This window comes from Gambusia affinis, linkage group LG21 (assembly GCF_019740435.1).
Source record: "Gambusia affinis linkage group LG21, SWU_Gaff_1.0, whole genome shotgun sequence".
Taxonomy (NCBI): domain Eukaryota; kingdom Metazoa; phylum Chordata; class Actinopteri; order Cyprinodontiformes; family Poeciliidae; genus Gambusia; species Gambusia affinis.
The window spans coordinates 12,725,814-12,751,847 of record NC_057888.1 but is presented as its reverse complement, the minus strand read 5'-3'; the positions used below and the strand labels follow the sequence as shown (position 1 = coordinate 12,751,847).

At 37.3% G+C, this 26,034-nt stretch overlaps 2 protein-coding genes and 1 non-coding gene across 4 annotated transcripts; 1 reads left to right on the top strand and 2 right to left on the bottom strand.

The window, feature by feature from the left end:
- Positions 1-11,565: 11,565 nt before the first annotated feature.
- On the bottom strand, positions 11,566-11,638 carry trnar-ccg. The gene has a single exon. It is a non-coding gene; the product is annotated as a tRNA-Arg (tRNA).
- A 584-nt stretch (positions 11,639-12,222) lies between these two features.
- Positions 12,223-19,629, bottom strand: fbxo15 (F-box protein 15). Of its 2 annotated transcripts, none has more exons than XM_044104469.1 (9): positions 19,377-19,629; positions 19,121-19,225; positions 17,884-18,114; positions 15,955-16,159; positions 15,731-15,799; positions 15,499-15,581; positions 14,496-14,641; positions 13,933-14,057; positions 12,223-12,609 (listed from the first exon to the last, which is right to left on the bottom strand). In XM_044104469.1, exons 1-9 carry the CDS (start codon positions 19,442-19,444, stop codon positions 12,346-12,348), a joined length of 1,296 nt encoding a protein of 431 aa, XP_043960404.1. In that variant the 5' UTR covers positions 19,445-19,629; the 3' UTR covers positions 12,223-12,345. The 2 variants fall into 2 exon arrangements, with proteins under 2 accessions (XP_043960404.1, XP_043960403.1); XM_044104468.1 differs by having other exon boundaries at positions 15,731-15,860; positions 15,956-16,159.
- Positions 19,630-22,909: 3,280 nt separating this feature from the next.
- Positions 22,910-25,811, top strand: cbln2b (cerebellin 2b precursor). Its single transcript, XM_044104483.1, has 4 exons — positions 22,910-23,132; positions 23,460-23,977; positions 24,465-24,584; positions 24,704-25,811. Exons 2-4 carry the CDS (start codon positions 23,690-23,692, stop codon positions 24,899-24,901), a joined length of 606 nt encoding a protein of 201 aa, XP_043960418.1. The 5' UTR covers positions 22,910-23,132; positions 23,460-23,689; the 3' UTR covers positions 24,902-25,811.
- The last annotated feature ends 223 nt before the right edge of the window (positions 25,812-26,034 follow it).

The window sequence follows — 26,034 nt, the reverse complement described above, 5'->3', positions numbered from 1 at the left end:
CCAAAATGAATCATGATATAATAAACATAATGGATGCTTGCTGACAGAGCTTGATGGCACATTTCAAGCGCATGTGACAAATGGTTTCCATTCAGTAAGCAGAGGTGATTTAGAGATGAGGGCTTAGACTGTTCCACTCAAGCTGTCACATGGAAGCTGGAAGCATCAGTTCCACTGACACATCTGAAATTGGCTTCGCTCTACCTGTGTGCGAACATCAAGATCCAGGGCGACCTTTGGCGGCCTAATCAGCGAGAAGAAAGGGCAAAGTAGTAAAGGACACAGAGGAAGAAATGGCGTAGGCTAAAGGGGCACATTTTGCCACAGCATCACAGCAAGAAAGAGGTCCTAGTCATTTATCGATTATGTTATTTCATCAGGAGGAATATTTGTGCTGACGAAGAGAGCCGATCACTTTGGTTAGTATCTACATGTAACAGCATGGGCTTCTCATCCTCAAGCATTTTGTATGTTTGTGTTGCGATCTTCCATCTTTTTCTCTCATGTGCTTTCAACAAAATCCCCATGGAGCTCATCTGCATATGCTGGAAGGCTGCCTTGAATACCTTAGTCACAGTTAAGCTCCCACTGTTTATCACGGTTCAAACACTTTCCGTCCTCTTTTATTTTTTCACACATATCCATTTAAGATTTCCTCCTACAAAAGCCCCTAATTGGCAGTGATAGCCCTCACTAGTTAAAATTCAGATAATAAATCAGATGCCTTGAAGTGCACATGGTTGCCATCACTCTTGCAGAGGCTTAAGTGTTTGAGCTTCTCTGATCAAAAGGCTTTAAAGCAGTTAATGTGATTTTCCCTGTGTGTTGGCTGCAGCTCATACACCATTCCTTGAGAAAGTGTGATTACGATGAATTTTCAAGGGGGCGTTGGACGACTGTTGATCTTAAAATGTTCTAAATAACATGAAGCTCCTGAAGGTGTACTTTTGTCATCTCCCTCTATGTAATAATATAGTGTACAAGTAATAAAATGGTGTCAAAGTAATTCGACAGTGAAGTAACCATTGTTTTTTCTGTTTTTTTGCATAAGAACTTTCTGTGCATGTATGGATTTAAAATGTCAAGCAAAAATATTCCAACATCTTAAACTTAAAAAAAAAGAAAAAAGAAAACTACATTGCTTCTAACTCAAGTAAACTCTTAAAGTACACAAAGTAAACTAATAATAATATTTAGGGGGAAACAAGGAAAATATATAAATACATAAACTTGTGATCAGGAATACAATACTCAATTTAATAGAAAACACTCAATTCATTCTGATGACATCTCTACGTCATGTGACTCCTTCCCGGCGCGTCAGAATCCGGAAACAGCCCTGCTTGAAAATAGAACCGGGAAAATGTTAGAAACTGAAAACAGGTTAGGATGGACATGGCAACTGAAGCAGGAGCACCACGTGTGCACCCACGATGAACCGCGTCAATTTAAGCTGCAACAAAAAGTGAGTGAGCGATTGTATGCGTTTGTGAGGGCGGGCATGCTCACACGCTAACGCGGACTGCTCGTCATGGCTCCTCAGTCATAGATATGCTTTACAAAGAAAAAAAAAAAAAGTATGAATATGCATTTTTTCTGTGAGTAATTTGGAATTAAATTTCACAGAAAAATCTGTGAAGATTTGGACGGAAGATATGCGTGGCCTTCTGGATGTTTTCTCTCTTCCATTTCACGATTATGTAGATATTGTCCATGAGATAATGGTAGACGTTAATGAAAATAGCACAGAGCATTTCATATCCAAATTTTGATTTTATTCCCTTCTATTGAGCCATTTCACTGATCACATCCCATCACATGTTACTGGTCAGGCGGCATTAGCATTATAAAACCCGTTAAAGGAAACACACTGTGTTTGTTTTTCTTCAGCAAAGAATACAGATACATTCTCCTTGAAAGAGATGCATCTCGTGTGTTCCTGAAGGATCGCATTTCAAACAAGGCAGCCGGCGGTGCGGCTAGAACAACTGAAATGGACTCTGGGCATCCAAAGAAAGAAATGCACCGCCGGCAAAAAGCAGGAGGACATTGATGAATGTTGTCCTCTGAGTGTTGGGTAATATTCTCTGATGAGATGCAGTGTATGTCGTGGCTCCCAAGGTTGATAGTACTGCAAAAAGTGATGACGTGATGGTTTGGAAGTAAGCCAACATGGAGTAGCATCATAGAATTGACTGATTGGAGCAAATGGACACAAATGGATCTTATCCAAAAGGAAAAAACACAAGTTTATTTAAATATTGAGAGAGAAAATTTCATATGTACATATATCTTAATTTGTTTATAAGGAGAACACCTGTGTTTCTTGTCTGAAAAATCTATAGTATTATGCGATCAGGACACCAGGTATACTCTTGGCTTCCCTCCCACACTTGGATGGCAAAACGGTACAATTTTGAAATCCAGGAATATTGGAATATTCTGACAAATATATGTCTAGCACTCCTAAGAATGGTTGTCAATGGCATCATCCAGAAGTGCTTTTGTGATGACATGCTGAAGAGAAAGAGTTGAAACATTCTTAGAGACAGACATCAAATTCAAGGCATTACATACCACTGTGATTCAAAGTTTCTGCTGGAAATGGCCTTTTCATCTCAACTGAAGGTAACATAGTAACTTTATTGTGGGAAAAATCCAAGATTTTTAGCCAGTTATTCTGAAATGTTATGAAATCAAGAGCCTTGTTGACGTTACTCTTCCCTGTGCCAGATGTGAAATATCACAAGGTGTTTTAGTGCCTTCTTGTGGTCACTGTAAACTTTCTTTGGGTTACTGCAACCTGGAAGACGACTGTGTACACACAGCAGGCAACAAAAGTCACAATGCAAGTGACAAAAACATTTAAAATGATCAACATGCAGATCCAGTGATTCTCTTTCTAACAATTTATAAATGAATGCAAAACATCTTATTAAAATGTGAAGTTCAGAGAAATGCATGGATATTGTCAGCATGCCACTATCAAAAAACATGGAAAATAACTGACAGCATGACACTTTCCACTTTTTACGGGTGCATTGAAATTTAATTGAATGAGAAAATGTATCCTGCTAAGAAAAGAAAAATAGCAATCATGTGAAAACAGTATGGACTTAATAACATAAGACATAATCATACCGGCAAATGAAGATCTCTCATCGCACCACATCACTGAGGTGTTCCAGCTGATCTTCTGCAACCTGCTTTCATTAGTCATGAGTGTTGGTCATTATTTCACAAAAGGCCTCTGGGATTGTTGCTCAGCGAAACAACATCCATCAGCGCTGGGTAGATCGGACACATTCAATCACGGAGTGGGCGAGATAATAAAAGAAATCCATCTGATTAAGATAGCAGAGTAATGAAGTGAGGTGCAAAATACTTGACCTTTCAAAATTCATTCCAGTTTAATAGAGACTTGAATTAATCATGTTGCCACATAAGTTGCGGCTACACACCGTCGCACTGGTGCCTTCTGTGCCTCGAAAACTTTCATTACTTTCACAAAAAAGGATTGTCTCCATTCGCACACACACACCCACACACGCTTTACATAAACACACACAAACGCCTTAGCAAGAAACCAATATCTTGGTTTTGCAGAAAAAATATTTCACTTTGGCATAAAATAGCACGATTTTGCTCAAAGAAAACACAGTTTACATTTCTGTTCACTACTGAGCCTCATTTAATGACAACAAACTGAAGCATCACAAAAAAATTGTCTCATTAAGTTCAAAGCCCAATCAAGGACATTTTCGTTTGAATGTACTTGTGTGCAACACTAATGCTTATAGCTAGCAACATTTATTTTGCACTTGGAAAAAAAAAATTATGCCCTTCGTTTATGCTTCTATTCCCTATAGTAATGAGCAAAGCCACTTTTTATTAATCTACAGGAACGCTCCAGTCTGGTGGCAACCAGTGAGGACATGTAAAAAATTTCCAAGCAGGAGGTAAAAAAGCCTGCAGGAAATCCAGGAACAGATGGGTTTTGAAATGGCTTGGAAGAGCTTGTTAGGCTTTAGCTTGCCGCTGTACTGGAAAGAAATCCTGCTCTCAAAGGTTTTATTTTACCTTCATGTTTTGCTGGTGTTGCTACAGTGCTTCTGGAGCATTTATGTTGATTTATCTTTGCAGCAGTTCTTTGAAAGTCCTGAATGTCTGGTTTACCGATTTCAATCCTGAGTTACCTTTATCCTCATCTGATCTCAGTGGCAGTGAGTAACACCCTAAACTCATTACTTAATCTAGTTGTAGATGTAAAAATAAATAAATAAATAAATAAAGAAAGAAAATTGAAATGCTTTCTTTTCATTGTAATAGAAGAATTTCATCCATTAAATTAGAAATGAACAGTTTTCAGGTGCCTTCTCAAAATGGCACCTGAAAACTGCAGTAATGATCAAACCTTTTCATTACTGAGATATACTTGTAAATAAAAGTGGTTTGATGTAGATGCTTTGACAAGTATTGAAGCAGACGGCTTTATGTCATATCCTTTTTGATGCTGCAACCACTGCATGAGCATTGAAATGTCATCCTGGCCACAGTGACTGGCTTCTGCTTTAATAGGTGACAAGCACAGGTAGACCTGCAGCAGAGATCTGATTAAAACGTAATCATCCAGTACCACATTGGCTTGTTTTCTACCCGTGCAAAAGATGACTTTTATTGTTCTCCAGGGCACATCCAGATAAACATATTTAACAAATGACCTGCTGAAAGGAGAAAAAATAAATGAATAAATACATATTTATTATGTGGATCTTACTTCCAACAGGATATGCAATGATCATATTTTCTTCTTTTTATATAAAGAGTCTCTCTGGTTCACTGAAGTGTCAAAGACTTGACACATTGGCTTGTCAGCATCTCCTTTAAGAGTCTTTAGCTTGAGGACATGATGTTTTGCATAAAATTATTTTGCTTACTTTATTTTGTCAAGCAGGTTTTATTTGCAATATTTCCTGGTTTTGTAGAGTGGCAGTAATCAGATCATGGACAAAACTGAACTAAACTTAACCAAAATTTTGATTTGACAATGGAAGCAATGGCGGATAGATTTTTTTTCCTTAATTAATGAACATTTACAATTGAGCTTTAGCATGCTATTAACATGTATGTCATCTGTCACATTTGTGTCAAAAAACAAAACAAACAAAAAACAGAGTCACTCTGACAGCACTATATGAGTCTGAGAAGTGCACATTTCATGCCTATATTTTACATTTACTACACCCAAGAAACATATGACCCTAATCCAGCTGTGCTTCAGTATTCAACTCTGGCGAAACCAGAAAAGAGAATGGAGAACTCAATATGCTGTTTTACTAAGCCAGAAATAAGTGATTTGGAATTTCCCTTTGAGAACTGGCTATCTTTTTACACATAACCCTAAACCTAACGTGCAACAATGTTATCATGGGAAAAATGCATTCAATGTCAAAATGTCTTGCAGATTTTAGAAAGCATGATTCTGTGTAATTAAGTGCTACATTCTAGAATATGTTAGAGTTTTATTACAATAGTAGACATACCTGTTTGTTTACCATATTTACTGAACCCACAGATAACAAATGAGGCTTTTCTTTTTTTCGTTCTGTACCTCTTCCTCTGCCTCTCATTCTTTCCTCTGGCTTCCTTCTTAATAGTGGCTCAGATCAATAGCATTTGCCTCAGGCACAGACCTTTGCACTGATGCCAATTGTTCCAAGAACTCGCGGAGACCAGACCGTTTTATGTGAAGCCCATAGAAGACACCACATTTAACATTTGATTTAGGCTGGTAGAAAACATGTTTATTCTGCTCAGTGTCACAGTGTTGTCATGGATATACCATGCCTGGAATAAAAACAAACCAGGCATAGAAAAATATGCAAAAATAGATTGTAATTTATGGTTAAAATATATTATATGACTTATTAATTATGTACGTTCACCAGAATAAGCCCTTTCAAATTATGTAAGCGAGGTAAAAAGTACAACATTTGCAGATACATGCAGGACAATAGTGATTCTTCTGGACATTAAAGTGAAGTAATTAATGGTTAAAAGTACAAATTAATGCCACTAATTAGCATGGGAAGTATTAAATAATGTCACTGTTTTACATAGCTGACAAGACACAGAAATATTTTTCTTACCCTTGGTGTTTTTGGAGGATTTATTGTGCTTTCCCTTTTCTGTGGTTGTTACAGTGAAGTAGTTTGTATTTGTAGATAATCATATGTTTTGATCAGCATTTTTCAAGTGACTGGTTTGCGGTTTAACTAAGTTTCTTAGTTTGTTTGTTTGTTTTTCTTTTTGTCCATTTCAATAATCACACACTTCCAGAGATGCACTGCCTATTTCTGTACTTAATCAGATGAAGCTTAATCTGCATCTTCAGCAGGTACTCTTAATCTCATGGCTTATGGAAGCCATGAAAGGCAAGAGAAAATGAAGGGAAAATCTCTCCTGTGAAATTTAAGGCTTGACAAACCTCCATCAGTGGCCACATTCTCAACCTACAATAGAAAACTGCCACATAAAACAGTGATTACAAATAATGTGTGCTTTGCAATTAAAAGCAAAACAATAAAAAATAAAGGCAGAATAGCATGAATTTAAGCTATTGTGAACACTGTCTCTGTCCATAGAAATATACTCAATAAAGCAATAAATATGCTAGTATTCATAATCTGAATCAATTTACTTAAGCTATCCTACTAATCTTTTAAAGATGGTGTAGCTATGATGGTATCATTTCATTTTAAAGTGTAAAAGTTAATATTCCCACGTTTCAATAAACATTTTCTCCATGAAAATCCAGAGGTTGGTAGAATACCTGCAAAGACAATTCCAGAAAAGCATTGGGGGTTGTAGGTTTATGATGGATATTCCTAAAATCCAATTATAGTGCAGCTTCTCCCCAATATAAAGTAAGTTTCATCTGATTTCAAACTTTTAATAGAAGTGCTGTGGAGTCTGAATGAAACCTTCAAATCATCTTAAAAAGTGCAGATTTGGCCCATCTGATGTTGGAGAGCCCTCCTTATGGAGCAGGAGTTGATAAGTAACATTATTGGTTAAATGCTACAAAAAACATTTGAAATGTGTGAGAAAAGGTGTTTGCTCAATTACTTGGTTAAAAATGGGCAGATAAATGCTTATGTAATATTTACCTAAACACACATTTTCCATGAGGAGATAAACTTTTTTGCCTGTCATAATGTTGCAGAGAAAAAAATAAATACATTTTTTGATCAAATTCACTGAGGGTCTCTGAGTGTATTTCACCATCTTATTCCACATTGAGGTTTCTCTGCTTTGACTTCAGATATTGATTTTGAAGCATTGTGAAATTTTATGAAGATTTCTTTTCAAGGTAAAGAGAATCTTTTGGTTAACCTGAAGGCAGAGAAGATATCCTACTTGAACAGAATGTTTGTTTGTTTTCGTAGCATCACCTTGTTTGCACATCTATAAAAATGCCATTGATTGCAAGGTGCAACCCAATGCAGTCAACTCCTTTGAGAAAACACATTTAATCCAGGTTGTTTTCATTCATTCCTTTGCATACTGATGAATATGTGACCTTTTTAACCAACACTCAGCAGCAACTTGACAAAAGAATATAGTTACACTTTACCTGTCCAACAAATGCTTGCTCTGAGACCTGGGAGACACAGGATGTTATTGCAAGAATAAAAACCAGCCAACCATTAAATTACAGGAAGTACTTCAACAATGCATTACATAATGTGCTGACACATGACATCTCTTTCCCCCTTTTACAGTCCCACTGCAATGTGTGAGGCAAGGGATGATGAGACTAGTGTTGAGTTATTTGTCCTAGATACTCGATCTAGTCTATATAGTTTTCTTAAATTCCAGATAAAGTAAAGAAGAGAAACCAAATTTCTGAATGACTGTCTAGCAAATCTATACACAAGTGACTATACATTTATTTATTACTGTAATTAGAAAATACACAAAAGTGTCTCATATTTAAACAGTAAACCTTTGCCTTTTAATGTTTGCAAATTCATAGCTAGCAGTAGAATACAACTTATATAATGTGCACTGCTGCATAATCATTCAGCAATCTTTTACTTTAATTTCTGGTGGCATATGTTTCTACCAGCTATGTAGATCTAGGCCAACTCTCATCTGAAAGTTAAAATTTTATTGTCCCATCGCAGATTCTCAGTAGGATTTTGGTTATCACTTACACTGTGCCATGCTAACACCTGAATACTATTTGATCTTAACAGTTTTGCTGTTTCACTCTCTCTCTCCCTCAGAATGCCTTTTGCTCATGCCTCACAGCTGCACAGGTCCACTGTTCCAGCAACAATACACCCAGTATTTAACCATCTCTCCTCACAGGATTCTACTGTTTTCTGCATGTACCTTGTTCCTGTTTGTTTCCTGCTAGGAACTATTTTCTTATTCCTCTAACTCAATGTGTACTGTATAAGAGGAAGCTTACTTTTGTCCGTTGCTGTTTTGTGTTCACTTGCTCCTCAACTGCATAAAACTTCATGTTAAATGGTTATGTTTCGTTGACATGCATTTGAATTTGCCAAAGCTTTATCATCTCTTTTATCTGCTCTTGGTGCTCCAGTAGCTTTTAAGCTATTCAAGATAGAAGATGTCTATGCTATATGCTGAGCTGTTCTTCTCCAAGCAAGAAGTTATTAATCCTGTTTACTTTCACTCCAGAAAGTTTAATTAAAATTACTGAAAATACTCAACTATTAAGAGGGAAAATAGGAGTGTTATTTGATGTATGTTTAGAATCCACCTCACTGCCTCTTGAGGTTTAATTTAATCTCAGCTCTCTTCCTGTATTTTAACAGTAGTATAAATTACAATGTGAAAAGGTGGGAATCACTTAATCAGATCAATAATAAAAAAAAAAATCGACCTTCAGATCTTGTGTGGTTTTGACAATGTGGTGGTTTGTAACATCTTCGGAAAGTGAAGTGCCTACGTTTTCAGGCGTCTGTCTCACACTTGTCTCAGGACTATATTTATTGATAATTATGTGTTCTGCACTAAGCCTTAGGTTTCACTGCTCCATTTTTAACGGATTGCTGTCTCTACAGCTGACCTCCAGCTATTCAATCAGCAACGACCTATAAAAACACTGAGAAGTTGCATCACTGAGCCTTTTAGGCCATCATCCGTGGGCCTGTGCAACCTTTATAGTGTATTTTTTTGTATTATTATTTATATGTGTACTTTTGTCATACTTTGTTGAGTAGCTCTGTGTCATATTTAATTTTGACTCTGTTTGAAGAAGACTTTTTGTATAGCTTCCAATTTTATTACCCAGTCAGGGATGCTTTGTGAACTACTTTGTCCTGAGCTCCTGACGGTAAAATGCATCGATGTCAGGAATTATGGTTGTTCCTTTCTTCTCTTATACCATCAAGCCAGGGGACAAATTGACCAAAAATTTAAGAGCTGTCTGTACACTTGCCAGTAAATGAATCCCTCCCTTTGCTGTTATCTTTGTGAAATAAGTTGTATTTACCAACAGATAATGTAACGAGAATAATAAATACGGATTTTGCTAATCTCCATCTTACTATTTCAATTTGTCACTCTAATCTCTAGAAGCCTTCTCAGTTCCCTAGTTCCTCATCCCAGTAGGAACATAAAGAGTGTCAGAACAAGGTGAAAGAAAATGACAGTGGCATGCACAGTAACTACAACATAATTATGAAATAGTTCATGTCCAATATTGTAATGGGTTGAGCCATCTGTTAATTTGTAGTATCTACAAATCACTTTTTGTCTGATTATGGATCTCCTCAGGAAAGGATTCTGGCAAAGACATTTTGAGCTGTTGTCGCAGATGTTGCAGTGATTATTATATGCATAATTAACTTCACCGACATGCCATCCCGGCCCAACAACATAATAAACATGGAATATTAATTGTAAGGATTTGTAAGGACAAAGACACTCAGGTGTAGGAGAAGACTGTGGTTATACCTGCAAGACCTTTTGAATAAAGGATACGTGCTTTAAAATTAAAATGATGGTGTCATTTAATCTCCCTGTTGTTGAATTTCTTTAGTTGACAGAGGACTAAATGAGAACTGTCTCAATGGCCTGTGAGGTTGAATTATTTGTGGGTCCAGCTGGTCACTCACAAGGGAGAGAATTAAAAGCTAAAAGTGGAAGCAATTTTCTTCCAAGATTAGCTGGGGAGGAAGCTAAAGAAGATAAGTTTAATGCCACTACATTTTGCATTTTCTTGTGGATAATGTTGCTTTTGTTTTTGGTGTGCTGTTTTACAAGACTCATAGGGTAATTATGAAAAATCAGAACTATGTTAAAATGAGATTACTGTTGCGTTGTGCTGATAAGAGTAAGAATAAATACTAATTTATTCTTACTTTTGTTGAACTGACAGAATAAGGAGAATAAAAGCGGCAGTGAGTGTAGAAAGTTCATTGTTTACCAAAGAGAGCCCTCTGCTGGAGAACTGCCTCGTTTAAACTTCATTTAAATAAACCTAAATTACATTACTGCTTGTGTATTCACATCACACATTTTATAAAGAATAATAAATGTATTTGGATAAGTTATTTCTTTCTGTAAAAGCAAAGTCTGGGATTCTCAGATCTTCACCCCAGCAGCACCTGTAAAGCCTTTTGAGCCATTATGTGTCTCAAACAACATGAATAAGTGTCTCATATTTTGCCAGACCATTACCAACACACATTACCCTTGGGTCCTGCTTTTGTCATATAAAAAGGAATGAAGAAGGGCCAGTTTGCAGCGGATGATGATGGCAGCAAACAGCAGTGTAAAGGCCATTGAGATTGAAATGTGTGGCAACTGGAAAAGCCATAAATGGAAGGTATTAAAGTCCAGGCAATGGCAATTGAGTATTATTTGTCAGTTTATTACATGCCTCACACTTTTTCAATATGGCATTATAGCATGAGGATGCCATTTATGGTTGGTCTCCAATATCAGTCCAGGTTTGAATGCTAATGAAAAGCTGTGGAAAATACAAAATAAAGTAAGCCCTGGTGGTTTTCCCTGCCTGTTATAGCCAATGTGTGATTTTAGCTTTGAAACCTAGTAAAAAACAAATTTACCCTGCATATAGTTTTCCCCAAATTTCCACTGAATCATTTATTTGGCTAGTTTAGTAATCTAATGCAAATAATGTATCGTACAAAACTAAGTGTCTTTCAAGGTGATGATGGCCGTATTAACAAAAAAGTAAGAGATATCTCTTAGTTGCGATTATCCAGAGGCCTGCCATTTTGTACTTGTTTTGCCCTCAGCGATGTTGGTATATCTTTAGCTTGGCAACAATATTATACAACTCTCTTGGCAATAATTCTATTGCTGGGGCCACAGTTACCTAAAATATGCGGACAACAATTTCATTTCCATCTGAAAACGGAAATGGAAATGAAATAGAAATAGGTTACTTTTGGCAATGCAATTGGGCACCAAAACATTCTTGCATTTGATTATTAACTTCAATACTAATCATTATCCAAAATCTTTCACTAATGTAGTTTCTCAAAGACTTACATTAATCGACCCAGGTGGGACTTGAACCCACAATCCCCAGCTCCGGAGGCTGATGCCTTATCCATTAGGCCACTGGGCCACAGGATATAACAAACAAACAGATCAAAAACATTGAGCTCCTGGAAATGGATGCATCGGTTATTTTCTGCATGATCAATGAGAAAATATAATATAATCAAACCTTAACATGTTTTTGAGATACTAAATTTTGCAACTGAGCGATAAGATAATACTTTGTAAGTTTACAGACAGTAGAATTCAAGTCAAAATAATGGTTACAAATAATAGCATGGTATTTTACTATACCAAATAGTGCAAAACAGAAAAAATAGGCTTAATAATAGATGTAATATGTGATTCTTTTTAAAATCAACATATGTGATTCTGTGCTGCAATCCAGAATGTCTTAATTTTCATTGTGTTAAACAGCCATATCTTTCCAAACACAAATCCCAAGTACTCTTTGTGTTTTTAAGCACAATTGTAAAGCAAAATTACAAAGGTGTACTGTAAATCTATGGTTGTTATTTCTACAGAGTTCAGACTGCCTGGAGCTTTTAGGCAATAGGATAGGAAATGACATCTCAAAATTCATGTTTTTTTTTTTTTTCTTTTTAATGCTTTTATCCACTTATAACTGTAAAAATTAGAAGGACTAGCATGTCAGGGTTTCAAGAACACCATTTATTCAGTGCAGTAACAAGGCACTGCGTCAGACGTAAGACTTCATCTGACAGTTTTCCACTGAATGGAGAATTTGTAAAATCCAACAGAGATACACACTGATCAGTAATCTCTGCTGAAATGCTTGTTGACAAACAAAACACTCACATAGACAATTAAGCTGACGACAAAATGCTTCTTTGCAGTCTTCTTCACAAGCTGCATCTTCACCTGAATGTTTGAGTCCTCATGTTGGATGAGATAGTGTTCGCCATCATAGTCATATGAGGCAGCTGCCTTCTCCAGCTCCATGGAAATGGGAGTAGTGACACAACTGAATTGGTTTCCGAATTCGTCCAGCAGCGTTAGAGACATTATGCAGCAATTCTGGCAAAGTGTTGCAAAGCAAACATGAGTCAGCAGTTGGTGGATTACCACAGTTGATTTCATCACATCATTTTGCAGTGGACACATACAGATTTTTTTGTCACCGTTTGCAGACATATCTTTTCCCAGCAATCAGCCACGGAAATAAAACTTCTGTACCATTTTGGTGCGTAAAGTTAGATTGAAAAGTGAGAATGTAAACGTTTAGGGCATGAACGGTCCTCCTTGCAGGACTGCTGCTTTTATGACGAACAAAATCATTAAAAAGGTAGTCCTACAAGTTCTCCACCTGCAGTATAGTGTAACGATAATAATGAAAGCATCTTTTCAGCTAACTCCAGCCAGAAGAAGCAAGTAGAATTTGTGGCAAAATGCAGGACATCTCTAGAGATTAAATGATTTCAGTTTAGGAAGAAGGATGTCAGACAAACTAGCCTAATCTGCATAATATAAATCACAGTTTGTAGATATAGAATTTATGGATAGATAGTTGAGATAACTGTGCAATGTCTTGAAAGAAAGGCTGTCACAACAAGGCAGCATAATTTCCATGACAACAAACAGTGGGGCTATGGTTGTTAGACAGATTGACAAGTGGGAGTAGGTATGCTACCGTCATTGAGTCTGATGCCTTATGCTTCAGGATTAAACAACCAGCTGCGTTGACTCCTTCGGTATTTTGTTTGTGTTTTGCACTTCTACAAAATGTCAGTTGCAGAAACAAACACAACCAGAATGTTAATTGTTAAAGTTTATCCCTGGAAAAAAACAGGTTTGATACACCTGAAGTAGGTTGGTTTTTAAAATCAACAAAATATCCTTCTAGTTAATGCTATTCATCTAATTTTTAAGATGTAAGTGTTTTGTTAGTTTTTTTTTAATTATTATTCTGTAATTTAACTATTATGTTAACATATATCAAAATTGAAAGCAGGACATATTTGATTCCAGACAAGATTTTTATTTAAATTTATAATAAATAGTATGTCACAAGGTAATTAATCAATATTCAATTTAACCACTAATTCAATATTCATCAAATAATCCTTGATGTACATTTTCTGCAATATTGTTCATCATTTATATAAAATATTCCTCATCTACAATGTTTCTCTGCCGCTCTACATTTGGCATAATTTAACTATTATAACTATTATTATAAACAGCACATCATGACAGTCACCCTAAAATTTAAACTTTTAAAATGTTGTAGCTATGTTTTTGTTTTTTTTGTTTTTTGTTTTTTTGTTTTTTTAACACAGTGTACTTTAACAATGCACTGTCAGTGTAAAACATTAGACAGACACAGTACACATGTGGTACCTCCACTGAGCCTTCCAAGGCTTCACATCGCCACGGCAGGACTGGTTTCCCAGAAAGCTGGATGTGCTGTGAGGAGTTGGTTCTGCTGATGGCAGTGAGCTGGATCCATCCGTCAGAGATGTGAGCTGGTCACAGACGACACATAACAAATGGATCTTTACTTTATATAATATAAATATCAACTTGAAAATCATCTGTATTTCTACGTATGCATGCATATTAACTTAATTCTAAAAAAGCTATATTTAAAAATATATTTAAAGTAGTTTTGCATCAAATGAGTTTAAAACTTGAGAAAATTATGGATAAAAATCTAATAACTCTTATTTAAACCCTTAAAATAGCATGACAATAGGCTTATTAAGGATTAAAAATGTTGCATAAAGAATATAAAGTAGCTCAGTTTTTTATTAAATAAAAATATGGCAACTTTATTGGAAAAACTTACTCAAGCTAAATGTTAACCTTTCATGAATAGCAGTCATAGCATGACAATAGGCTTTATTAAGAGAAACTAAATCCAATGCAGTATGGCTTTGAGGTTATGATGAGAAATAAGTTACCTCTGTGACAAAAAAGCTTGGAAAAGCTCTCTGACATGAGTTTGCATACAGTGTTGTGGAGAACAATATGTAGTTTGTAACCATGGAGACCGTATTCAGGGTCTATGTCATCAAAAGGGGGTTGGATGATTGGCTCTACATAGGAACTGAAGCAGAGAAACATGTTAAATATTATTTAAAAAAGGAGAAAATTGCCATTGCATTACAAAGACATTTCAGAGGGGTATTTGTTTGTAGGACAAATGTCTGCAAATATACTGAAAATCTTCAAATCTCCAGTAGAGGGAGCCAAATCCACAGTTTGTTAAATAGCATTTAGGCCTGAAAGTTGTATTGTTATATTGTTTTGTGTTCAAAATGGCATATTCAACACATCATGGCAGCTGCAGCAGCATCTGAAAACAGACGCATTTGAAACAGAACTGCAGTTTGGATCAGCACTAAGGTCAGAGACTCTTCCACTTGCTGTGTTTGTTTCCAGGGTGATGTACAATTACAAATGTTAATTTTCCACCACACAAAGTGTTGTGAATGAAGGCCAAAAAGTTATTTGTTGGTTTCGTTATGTCAGAACATCTTCCACATGTTTGGTCTGTGTACTAAAATATCAAATACCAAACAGGACCTTTAATAGCTTTGTTTTTGCTAATCTGCCATTCAGGACAGATTTGCTGAGTGGACAATTAGTAACTACATAGACACAGTCTTGATATGTTCTGCCACTTGAGTTATGAATTTGTGCAGCTACAATGAATGATTTCTATGAGCCTCTTGAATACTCTTCTGATCAATGCTATAAATGCCACCCTTTTCAGATATTTGCCAGCGCAAAAAAAATATTGAAAACTTTGTTTTTTTTTCATTCCAAATTTCCAATTTTGCTGTTACTTTGTGTTGCTCTTATATATACATTGAAGGTGTTGGTTGTAACATACAATATACAAAAGGTATTGCAGGTGTTGCATGTATTGCAGTGGAAAAATGTGACTGCGTTGCAGCTTACCAATCATGAGATCCACGAGTGCTTCTCTCCACCAGTTTGTAGAAGTGAAGAGTGAACATAATGAATGCCACAGAGCTCCCATCCTGCAAAAAGAGTCATCTCATGCATATCTTGCAATTCTCCCTGCTAAATCAGTCACGCTGACCTGAATGATTACCTATCACACTGCTTTAGCTACAATAATTAGTGAATAATAATGAAGAAAGAAAACAGCTGCCTGCGAATGTATTACCCTCCACAGACCAATGATGATTCCAGGCTGCAACAACTTCAGCAGCACGAATTGGTCCTGTCCAATGACCTGTGCACATTTAGTTAGAGGCTGCATGTCTAGGTTTGCCACCAGGGATCTCTTGCTGGGTCTGACAGAACAAGTATAGAGCACAGCTGGTTTCAAAAAGAGATGAGAAGACAAGAGGGAGAAAAGGGTTGAACTGGATGCTGTAGCTGTCTTAACTTCTTTAGGTCGGGCCAGCTGAAGGCAATCCTCCTGACGCCGTGTAGTTGAAGGCTGAAAATCTCCTCGTAGTTGGGCAAGCAGTCTCCACCACACCAGCACAGTGTCAATGAAGTCTCAGAGAAGTGGGACCAGCTCAGCTCCAATGTACTCTCACGTCTAGACATATCAGTGACGGTCAGCTCCCAGGTGACACGGTAGTTCCTAGAGGAGAATAGCACAATGTTAAAATAAAGCAATAGGGGCTGAGGAGTGACACACTAGCATGTGAGAGTTCAGCTACTATTTCTCAAAGCTAGGTCTGACAAGAAAGGCTGCTTTATCTTAATATTGAGCAAACAAAAAGAGGCAGGATTTGCCAAAAGCTGACTGCTGCTTTTTAAAATCACCAAAATTGTAAACCCCAAAGGCTGTAATGTTTCTTATGTCAGTGCAAGAGAATTGCATGGCTCCTTATAAGCTGTTCTGACTAATGAAATGATGTGCAACGAATGAAATGAAACGGCAGCTGTTGTGATAAATCTCCTGATCCAATTCTGTCTAAACTGTGATTCACGACTGCCCCCACTGTGATGTAGCCAGCTTCTCGCTGAGGCACGAACCAATATCAATTAGGTGAAGGAACAAAGCTTAAAAACTGGAGCAGCCCGGGAGGCCCCGAATGACCCAGGGGATTTCACTCCGCGTCGTCTGTGTGTGCGATGTCTTGTGAAATGATTATTACCAAGGTAAATCGCATGCTCCTCAGTGTCTCTAACAGACAAAACCCCCTGTAGGGAATTGTCTCAGCTGGTGGAATAGAGAAGGGGGGAAGAGATGGCAAGGCGTGTGTCTGCATGTGTGTATTGGCATTGAGAGTTTGAAGGGGCTAAGTAATTTATTTCAACAATTCCGACAGCCTCTGCAACGAACACAATTATTTCTACTCCCCCCCTCTATAGCACAACAACTGCTTCAGAACTCAAAATTGAGGGCTGCACAGCCTCTAATCAGAGGTTATAAAAACACACCAGAACCCACAGTAGAGGAACTGGAGGAGCCCCCTCCCCCCACTTGTGAAACCACATTCAGACGCAGACCTCCTCTCTCACCTTTAATAAGAAAATGTCATTAACTGCTCACAATATGAAAAACAAACCACGCTCTGTTTTGGATTGGAGGCAGATTGTCTCTTCTGTCTGCCCTTGAACCATCTCAGCAGCAAGACTGAATTTAAAAAGTTTTACTCCTTTTTTTAATGGTGGAAACAAAATCCATCTAGCTCAGCTCAAAGTTGAGTAAAAAAATTTGAAACCTTATAAGAGGCCAATATAGATAAAGTAAAATACAAAGTATATCCCTGTGATCCCAAATAAATTGCTCATTTGGTTGGTTTCATTTCATTACAACGTTATTAGTTCTCATTTAGGTCAATTATCATTCAAAAATCACTAATCATGCTACTCAAGTGACTTTTGATTTCAATCGAAAGACAGATAACATTTCAGGTTTGTAACTTGTAATATCCTGTGAGGAACTGTGCGTGCAGAGACGAATCCAATACATTTTCGTAAATGATGAAAAAAATGTACGTCCAAACAGGATGAAGCCCCACCAAAAACACTGTAGTAGGTATGCCGGGTTAATCGCTGGTCCTCTAACTCTGTCACAGAATAACAAAAAAAAACCAACTCTGAACACCTCCAAACTGTGCAATATGTGTTATTTGTGAGAGTGAGAAGCATGCAGGATACACAGAAAAATGAAGCTACCATGCCATTATTTCATTTAAGACAACTTGCATGGTCACACTGAAACATGAAACTGGCAATTTTTAAATCATCCACTTTGGGGGACAGCTGAAATGACAAAAATGTTTTAGGATACACATAGTCTTATTTCCTTGTGGATGATGCCAAACATGGTTGTTTCTCTGCTTTTAACAATACCTGAGGACTTGCTCTGTTTGGCTCGGCAAACCAGTGTGGCTGTTGATGGGTCCAAGAAGACGTTTCCATTTTTTCATCTCACAATCTGCTACTGTCTTGACATACAGCTCTTTCCAGTAACCTGCGACATGGTCCCTAGTCTTCTTGGATAAAAGCTGGACATTCATAACCTTGGCTTTTTGATTTTTTTTGTTGCAAATGTCAGCAATGTATAGCTTCTTCCACAGAACACTGGATGAAGAGAATTGAGAGTAACGGAAGATTGTTGGTAAAAAAAAAACAAAAAAAACAGCATCATTTATTTTTTTTTACTCTTTATTAACTTGATAAACACAAAATATTTTAATCTTATACTCACTAAAAATGCGGGGGAAAAAATAACCCCATTGGGGTATTTTACCAATTCACTCCTGGGTGACATTTACACATTGGTTTGGAGTGTGGGTGTGACCCAACATACTGGGTTAACTGACTAATGTCTAACACTATACTTAATTAAATTTGCAAAATTCATATTCCAATATACTCCATTATTTAAAATATGTGTTGGGTATATTGATTTTGTAGACCCGTTTTTTAATTACATATATACTGCAGCTAACCTTATATGGTGCTACTTAGCAGGTCAAAGACTGATATTTAAAGTAAACAGACATGATCTCTAGTGTGAACAATGATCATTAAGACATGCATTGACATATTTTATTTTGTCAATCTTAAACTAAATCTTTTATATTACTAGGTTTTCAATCCCTCATTAAACTTTCAGCAACTGCAATTCCTTTAAATCGGCATTTTAGTTTAGAGCTGATTTTGGATTTTTTTAAAAACAACATTCAAATGCATTATGCATTAAACCATGTCTCCTGCCAAGTACCATTCTCTTTGATGTGTTTCATATAAAGCAATGGGAATTATATTTGACGAAGAAATACAGCCTTGCTATCACAGTTTAACAACATTTACATCTTGGCCTGGGAGTAAAAATGCTCTCTTGTTTTATACTTACAAATGTATTGTCAAAAACCATCAATGCACATAAATTCAGTGATATAAATGGCAATGAACAAAAATGCAACACTCAATCTGGCATTATAAGCCAATTTATTTATTTATTTTGTCTGAGGAGTTTAAAATTTTACATGAATCCAGAAACATTATTTGCTTTTGGTTTGAAAAATTATAGTAGGAGATTTAATTGCACCTAAGGTATTATTTATCACTGGGTGACACTTACTTATTACTGGCAAGCTGGTAGAACAGCTTATTAGTGTGACTCATGCTGAAAAGTGCAGAGGCATCCAGGTATGACAGAATTGTATCCAGTATCTCAAGTGGTAGTCTGCAAAAAAGATAGTGAGACATGTATGATTCCAAAACATTTTAAATGCTAATTGTCTTGCTTTTACATTTTAACGCTCAATTTTCTAGAGCGCGCTAAGCATTAATACTGAATTACATAACACAAAGGAGAAAGGGAGATCTGACATTACTTTTCGAGGACCTTCTGAGTGGACTTTGCTACAGCTCGCTGTCTGAAAAGCACAGCTGAAGATGCCATTTGTTTTTCCAATTTTTAGAACAGACAGAGCTCCCCAGTCTCGTTACAACACAAGTTTGTTGCTAAAGCAAAAGCTCAATGGAAACGGTAAAATTCGCAGAAAAACGCGTATGGTGAGTTTTCTCACCCAATTTACATCTATATCTGTAACATAAAAACGACGTAGAGGTTTTACTCTCCGCGTCTCGTCGCCATGGTGATGTCAGAGCGTGATTCTTAAAGGGGAAGAGGAGAACCTAAACTTCCGGTGCAAGGGGAAGAATAACATAGTGAAATGCTAACACACCAATAGGCAGAACAGAAATTGCCCTATAACACCGCCCCTGCTCATTTGCATAATGAGGCCGCGATCCATGGTAAAGTAATAAGAGGAGACAAAGAAATGTAGAAACAAAATGCACGTTTAAAATGCACAAGATATATTGATGGCAGCACGTTTAGGGAAAAGGCAAAACAAAATCTATACATATCTTGATGAAAAGGCTTACACAAAATGAAAAACATATATATATATATATATATATATATATATATATATATATATATATATATATATATATATATATATATATATATATATATATATATATATATATATATATATATATATATATATATATATATATATTCTTGATGAAAATACATGATAAAGAATAGAAAAAAAAAGTATATGTATATTTCTGCTTTTATTTAAGGGAGCCTAAGCACCATTTACACACATCTTCACACGCTGTCAACAGCAAGCTACTGGACTATAGCCACAGTTGCCCTGGGGCAGTTTGACAGAAGCTCTTCTGACCACCACCAGCAGGCCAGGTAGTTGTCTTGCCAAACAGATGTGGATGGAGTGGGAATCGAACCAATGGGTGAGTTTTAACCTGAAACTTGAGTAAGATTCCAAAACCAAAACAGGTAAATCCAGTTTTCCACCTCTATCCTATGTTTAGGATAGAGGTGGCATCTCACACTGCAGAAAGCAAGATTTTTCTATTGGAATGTAAACATTACTTCAATATTGAGACCACATTTCAAATAAGAGCATAAAGTATCATTAATATCTCCACAGATGCAATGAGACAGATGGTCTGGCAGATACTGTAAGTGGTTGTGCAAACATAAAGTGGGCCAGCTTAGAGTTTTAAGCTTTACTTGCATTATGTGTAAAGATAACTTGCAAAAGAGTTAGCAAATAGAGCTATATAGAGCATAAAACAAAATAAAGAAAAGAATAGATTGTTCCACATTTGATCAAATCTGAAGCGGAGCTGTGTTGATGTAATCAGACGTAGAGAAGAACACATACAAGGCAAAGCATATTGCAAAAAATAAAAAAATAAAATAACTAAAGCAGATGGCTCATTTTAAGACCCATCACATAACTGTCCTCCCCATTCAAGGAGGCCAGTAGGCTTTGCTTGCTGTCAGTGAATATAACCATAACTATGTTGTCAGTCTTGCCGATCAGCTTGCCTGATGGAAGCAAAGTCCCTTCCGGGGCAATAGAAGCCCCTGGTATGGTAACATTAAGTAGGCCACATCCCTTTTCCGTGTATGTCCCCTGTACTTGACATTTGATGTTTTCTGTAGTCGTCTGTCCTTCTGAAGGCCCGGGGACAGTTGTGGCTCGTGGATACCTGATGTCACCCTTCTGCATGATTTGCCAATAAGCTCTGACAGAGCAATGTTTGACAAACAGTACAGAGGGAAGAGAAAATATATTAAACATGATTAAAACTAAAATTAGGGGGGAGGGTTTAGCAGGGCGCATCAGAAGTGTGGAAACATCTGGTTTTACAGGTCACAGATTCATATTTATGTCAGTGAATTCCCAGAATGTTGATAAGTCACAATTATTATTTTAACCTCATGTTTGACCCTCACGTAAAACTTACATCTGTATGCAAAAAATATACCATTTTAGGATTTTAATACTTTATTATGTCACAACTAATAAAACAATGCCTTTTTCTGTGAGTTTATGAAATAGGCCAAGACAAAGTAGCACATGGTGAAGTGGGAGAAAAAAGATACAATACAGTGTTGCATATATACAAAGCATGAGTACTTTGTATAAATCCTCTTCTCTTAAGTTAGAGCTGCAAGTGCTTTGGAATATATCTCTACCAACTTTGCAAATATAGAAGATTACACTTTTTGCTCAACTGTCTTCGCATATTAGCTCAACCTCAGTTTGATTGGATGGAGAACACCTGTGAACAACACAGCACCAGTCACAACTTCTCAATTGGATTTCAGGATTTGAACATTTGAACATGACAATGCTTTCATCTAAATAATTTCTTTGAAGCTCTGGCTGTTTGTTTGGGATTGTTATCCAGCTAGAAGGTGGATAATCACCATTGTGTCAAGTCTTTTGCAGTTTTTTTTTTAATTATTGCCTTGTGTTTAACTCTATCCATCCTCCCATCAACTTTGACCTGTTTCTTTGTCATGACTAAAGAAAAAACCTCTTCAGAATACTATCAGAGCAAGATACTCCCACCACCCCGTCTCAAAGAGGGGTTAGTTTAGGGTTTTGTTGCATGTTGGCAAGTTTACACTTGTAGATATATTTATGTAGATAAAACCATTACAGTAAAATCTCACAAATGTCAAAATTTAAAATCCCATGCGAAAAAACATGTGCACCATGACTTATTTGTTCATTAGTAAATGAAAAAGAAAAGAAAAAAACACACCATGCTTTGGTTTATTCCATTTCACAATTGCACAGAACATAAAGAAAACTGTTCCCTGAATAAATGCTCATGCCTCAACCTAGTTTGCATATCCTTAAATAGAAAAATGACAGCTCATTAAAGATCTGAAGTAAAGGTTTGCCACTTGTGAAGGCCAGTGTTGTACGATTCAACTGTAAGAAGCACTGATATGAAGCCCTTACACGGCTATTGAAATGATGGTGACATCTCAGGGATTGAAAGGAAAAGGTTAAAGGTTCATCAGACAGATGAAGCTCAGCCTCCGTGAACATTTTTGGAAATGGCCCTTTCTTTCAACTGACCAATTAAATCATTCTTGATCAGTGTGAATATGGTGAATATGTAGTCGTTTTCTAAACTTTCAGTACGTACTTGTGTTTAATAAAAAATACAGGTTTTAAACAGGTGTTTGTTTTGTTTCAGAAAGCTTTGTTTTTAATGATTTCTTGAACTGAATATTTTCTGCACAAATAAACGTAGCCACTGGATGGCGCACAAGTATCTGAATTGGATCACTAAAAATATTGAAGTCCTGAATTAAAAACACAAGGATGCATGCCGAATGTGACATGCACTGCCAGGGCGATCCACCGCAAACTCCTTAATTATTATACAGACACATGCAAAGAAAAAATAATAATAAAATAAAAAAAAGAACCAACAAAAACACGTTAATAGTAGAAAGTAAAAGAAAGCAATCCTTGAGGTCCTCAGGGGACTCCCGAGTTCACGCGTTGAGCTGATTAATATGTAAACAAACCTATTAGCCCATGCCTGTGCTCCTATTTGCGGGGCACTTGTAGAGGAGTCTTGCTTCCAGCGGCTCACACACGAAGAATGGGCGTGAGTTGTCCCTCGAAAGGGGTACCCAGAGAATCGTGCTTTCATTTTTCCTCTCTTCCAACAATCTGAGCTCTCACTTCTGTCTGCGAAAGACAGTGAACACAAGAGAGGGATGGAGAGCACAGGTAAGCCAATTTTGAGATTTCTTTTTTTTTTTTTCATTTAGAGAATGCTTAAACCGGGCTTCTATCATACTATGGGTCTTTTTAATGACTTATAAAGTGCCCCAAAACTGTAAACATTGTTGATATTATCGAAAATACGACTGTAATATGATTATTCATTCTAGCCGATTGCTGTATTTAGTAGCAGCAGTTGCTGCTCACTTTACGCGCGAGAGCGTTTTTACGCACAAATAAATTGCTCAATAAATCAAGTCGAGATTCTTAAACTTTCAGTTGTTTTGTTTTATAACGTGACATTTCCAACTTTTTTTTCTCCCACATCATTAGGATTTACAAAATCGACCGTTTAAATCATCTCCCAAAATCTACTAAGACGCACAGGAGGGAGGGGAGCCTAAGTGCGTCTGTGTCAAGGAGCGAGGGAGCATCGCAGTCAGAGAACGAGAGAAAGGAAGGGAGAGGAAAAGGGGGGGAGCTGAGCCTGGACCAGGTGATCAATAAACCTCCAAGGGGCTGCCGGGGTTGTCTCATTGTACCCTGGATCCAGTGATCCAACCATGGTGCCAGCGCGCTGCCCGGGAACCTGTGCCGTCCTGGCACTGGCTCTCTACTTGGGATGCGGCGTGGTCCTGTGCTCCGGCCAGAACGACACGGAGCCCATAGTGCTGGAGGGGAAGTGTCTTGTGGTGTGCGACTCGAACCCTTCCTCGGACGGAGCGGTGACCTCCTCACTTGGCATATCCGTCCGCTCCGCAGGGGCGAAAGTGGCTTTTTCCGCCGTGCGTGGAACCAATCATGAGCCGTCGGAGATGAGCAACACGTCAATGACCATCTATTTTGACCAGGTAAACGTGTTTCCTCAGTTTAACAGTAATCTGTCTGATTAGTGTGGAAATAAGAAGTGTAAAGTTAGGATTCTGAATGAGGTTTTTTTGTGTTTCCTTACTTTGCAATCCTAACATTTGGGACGTTTTTTTTCTTCTTTTTTAAAAAAAAATAAAAATAAAATAATAATAATAAAAAAGAAGATTCGACCAGTGTTGTGCGTAATTGGCACATCCAAAGAGGTGTAGCCAAAAGGGAGCAACTATTCATGCTAAATAATTTATCACATGTCAGATGTGCAGCGCTGAGTGGTGGTTCCAAAAAATCCACACGACTGGGGTCTTTGGACAGGGGCCTGCTATTGCACAAAAACGGGAATCCTCCCAAGCACAGTCCTAAGCATTTGGCACGCGCCCCCATGCATATCAGATACCGAAATGTGTCTACAAAAGAGATGTTGTATTGCTCGAACTGCTTCGTCTCACTGTGCGCCCTTTTGGATCGCAGGTTTTAGTGAACATCGGCAATCATTTCGACCTAAAAGCGAGTGTTTTCCAGGCTCCAAGAAGGGGGATCTATAGTTTCAGCTTCCACGTTGTGAAGGTGTACAACAGACAAACTATACAGGTGAGCAAGCAGGAAGTAGCAGCTCTGCATTCAACATATGAAACATAAAATTTTAGCACACTGAGTGTTTTTTTTGTTTGTTTGTTTGTTTGTTTGTTTTTTCTGCTCCTCCTGTGCAGGTCAACCTAATGCAAAACGACTATCCCGTCATATCAGCTTTCGCGGGAGACCAGGACGTTACAAGAGAGGCGGCTAGCAACGGTGTACTGCTGATGGTGGAACGTGACGACCGGGTCTACTTAAAGCTGGAGCGGGGTACCCTCATGGGCGGATGGAAATACTCCACCTTCTCAGGCTTTCTAGTCTTTCCTCTATAATCCCACCGTCGAGGATCGGTACTCTGCTTAAGTTAAGGAACAAGAACAACAACAAAAAAATATATTGAAAAACATGCCATTTATTTTTCAAACTGTCAGCCAAGGAAGCCGACGAATATCTGTACACTCCGTCCAACTCTATAGTCAAATATCAACGTTTCCTGGGAGTTTCATATATTCAAACCCATCAACTTTTACGCAGTCTGGATGACTAAACGTCTCGATCTGGCCAGTGGCTGGCATGTGCTTGTCGAGTGTGTGGATTTTTCCCCCTCTTTGCCTGGAAAACAAACTTTTGGGCAACATGGACAAAGGAAAGATGAGGATAAGGAGAACAAAAACTGACTGTGTTATGCTTTATTTATGTTTGTATAGCCTTAAAGAATTTATGGTGAAGTATCCACGGAATCATGGACAACCTGGAAGAGAGAAGCGCTTTCACGCCAAGGGGCTGTTTTTTCCCCTTTTCCTTTTTTTTCTTTTTCATTTTTCATTTTTTATTTTTATTTTTTTTTTTTTGCACGAATGGAAGTTTCCCCTTTTTATGTTTTTTGTTGTGGTGTCTATGGTGTTGCGTTTGGATGCCGAACATATTGAAAATAACCCAAAATGTAGGCAGCCGATGAGTTTATTATAAGAGAGAAAGAAAAAAAAAGGCGATATATTTCAGCCTCAAGAGGTGTCTTAAAACCCTTTTATTTAACAACAATAACAATAATTTAAACAAGAAAAGAAGATATCTAATTTATGAAGTACATATTCGCAGTACTATGTGTTCTACATTTCGGGATCTGCGTAGCTTTGACTGATTTTAATGTTCAGTGACTTTGCTCACTTAATGTACATTGTGGAAAAATAATAGAAGAATCCCTATATACATGTCCCGCTTAATAAATGATATTGTATTGTATAGGCTGAGCGCATTCATCGTTATTATTTAAAGAAGCGACTCGAGGTGGAGGAATGGTTATTAGAGGGGAAGGCCTGGAAGGAAAACAGACATGTCGCTGTCCGTGGTGCTGAAATAAGGAAAGTAACAACAGCTGTTGACTGAAGTAGCAATGAATGAATCCTGGACAAAACAACAACAACAACAACAACAATAATAATAATAATAATAATAATAATAATAA

Coding starts and splice junctions, on each gene's coding strand:
- fbxo15 (XM_044104468.1), bottom strand. CDS start 19,444: ATGGCATCTTCAGCTGTGCTTTTCAGACAGCGAGCTGTAGCAAAGTCC. Junction 16,160..17,883: donor CAAACAGAGCAAGTCCTCAG/GTATTGTTAAAA, acceptor ATTCTCCTCTAG/GAACTACCGTGTCACCTGGG. Junction 15,861..15,955: donor AGCTGGCCCGACCTAAAGAA/GTTAAGACAGCT, acceptor TTGTTCTGTCAG/ACCCAGCAAGAGATCCCTGG.
- cbln2b (XM_044104483.1), top strand. CDS start 23,690: ATGGTGCCAGCGCGCTGCCCGGGAACCTGTGCCGTCCTGGCACTGGCT. Junction 23,978..24,464: donor TGACCATCTATTTTGACCAG/GTAAACGTGTTT, acceptor TTTGGATCGCAG/GTTTTAGTGAACATCGGCAA. Junction 24,585..24,703: donor ACAACAGACAAACTATACAG/GTGAGCAAGCAG, acceptor CCTCCTGTGCAG/GTCAACCTAATGCAAAACGA.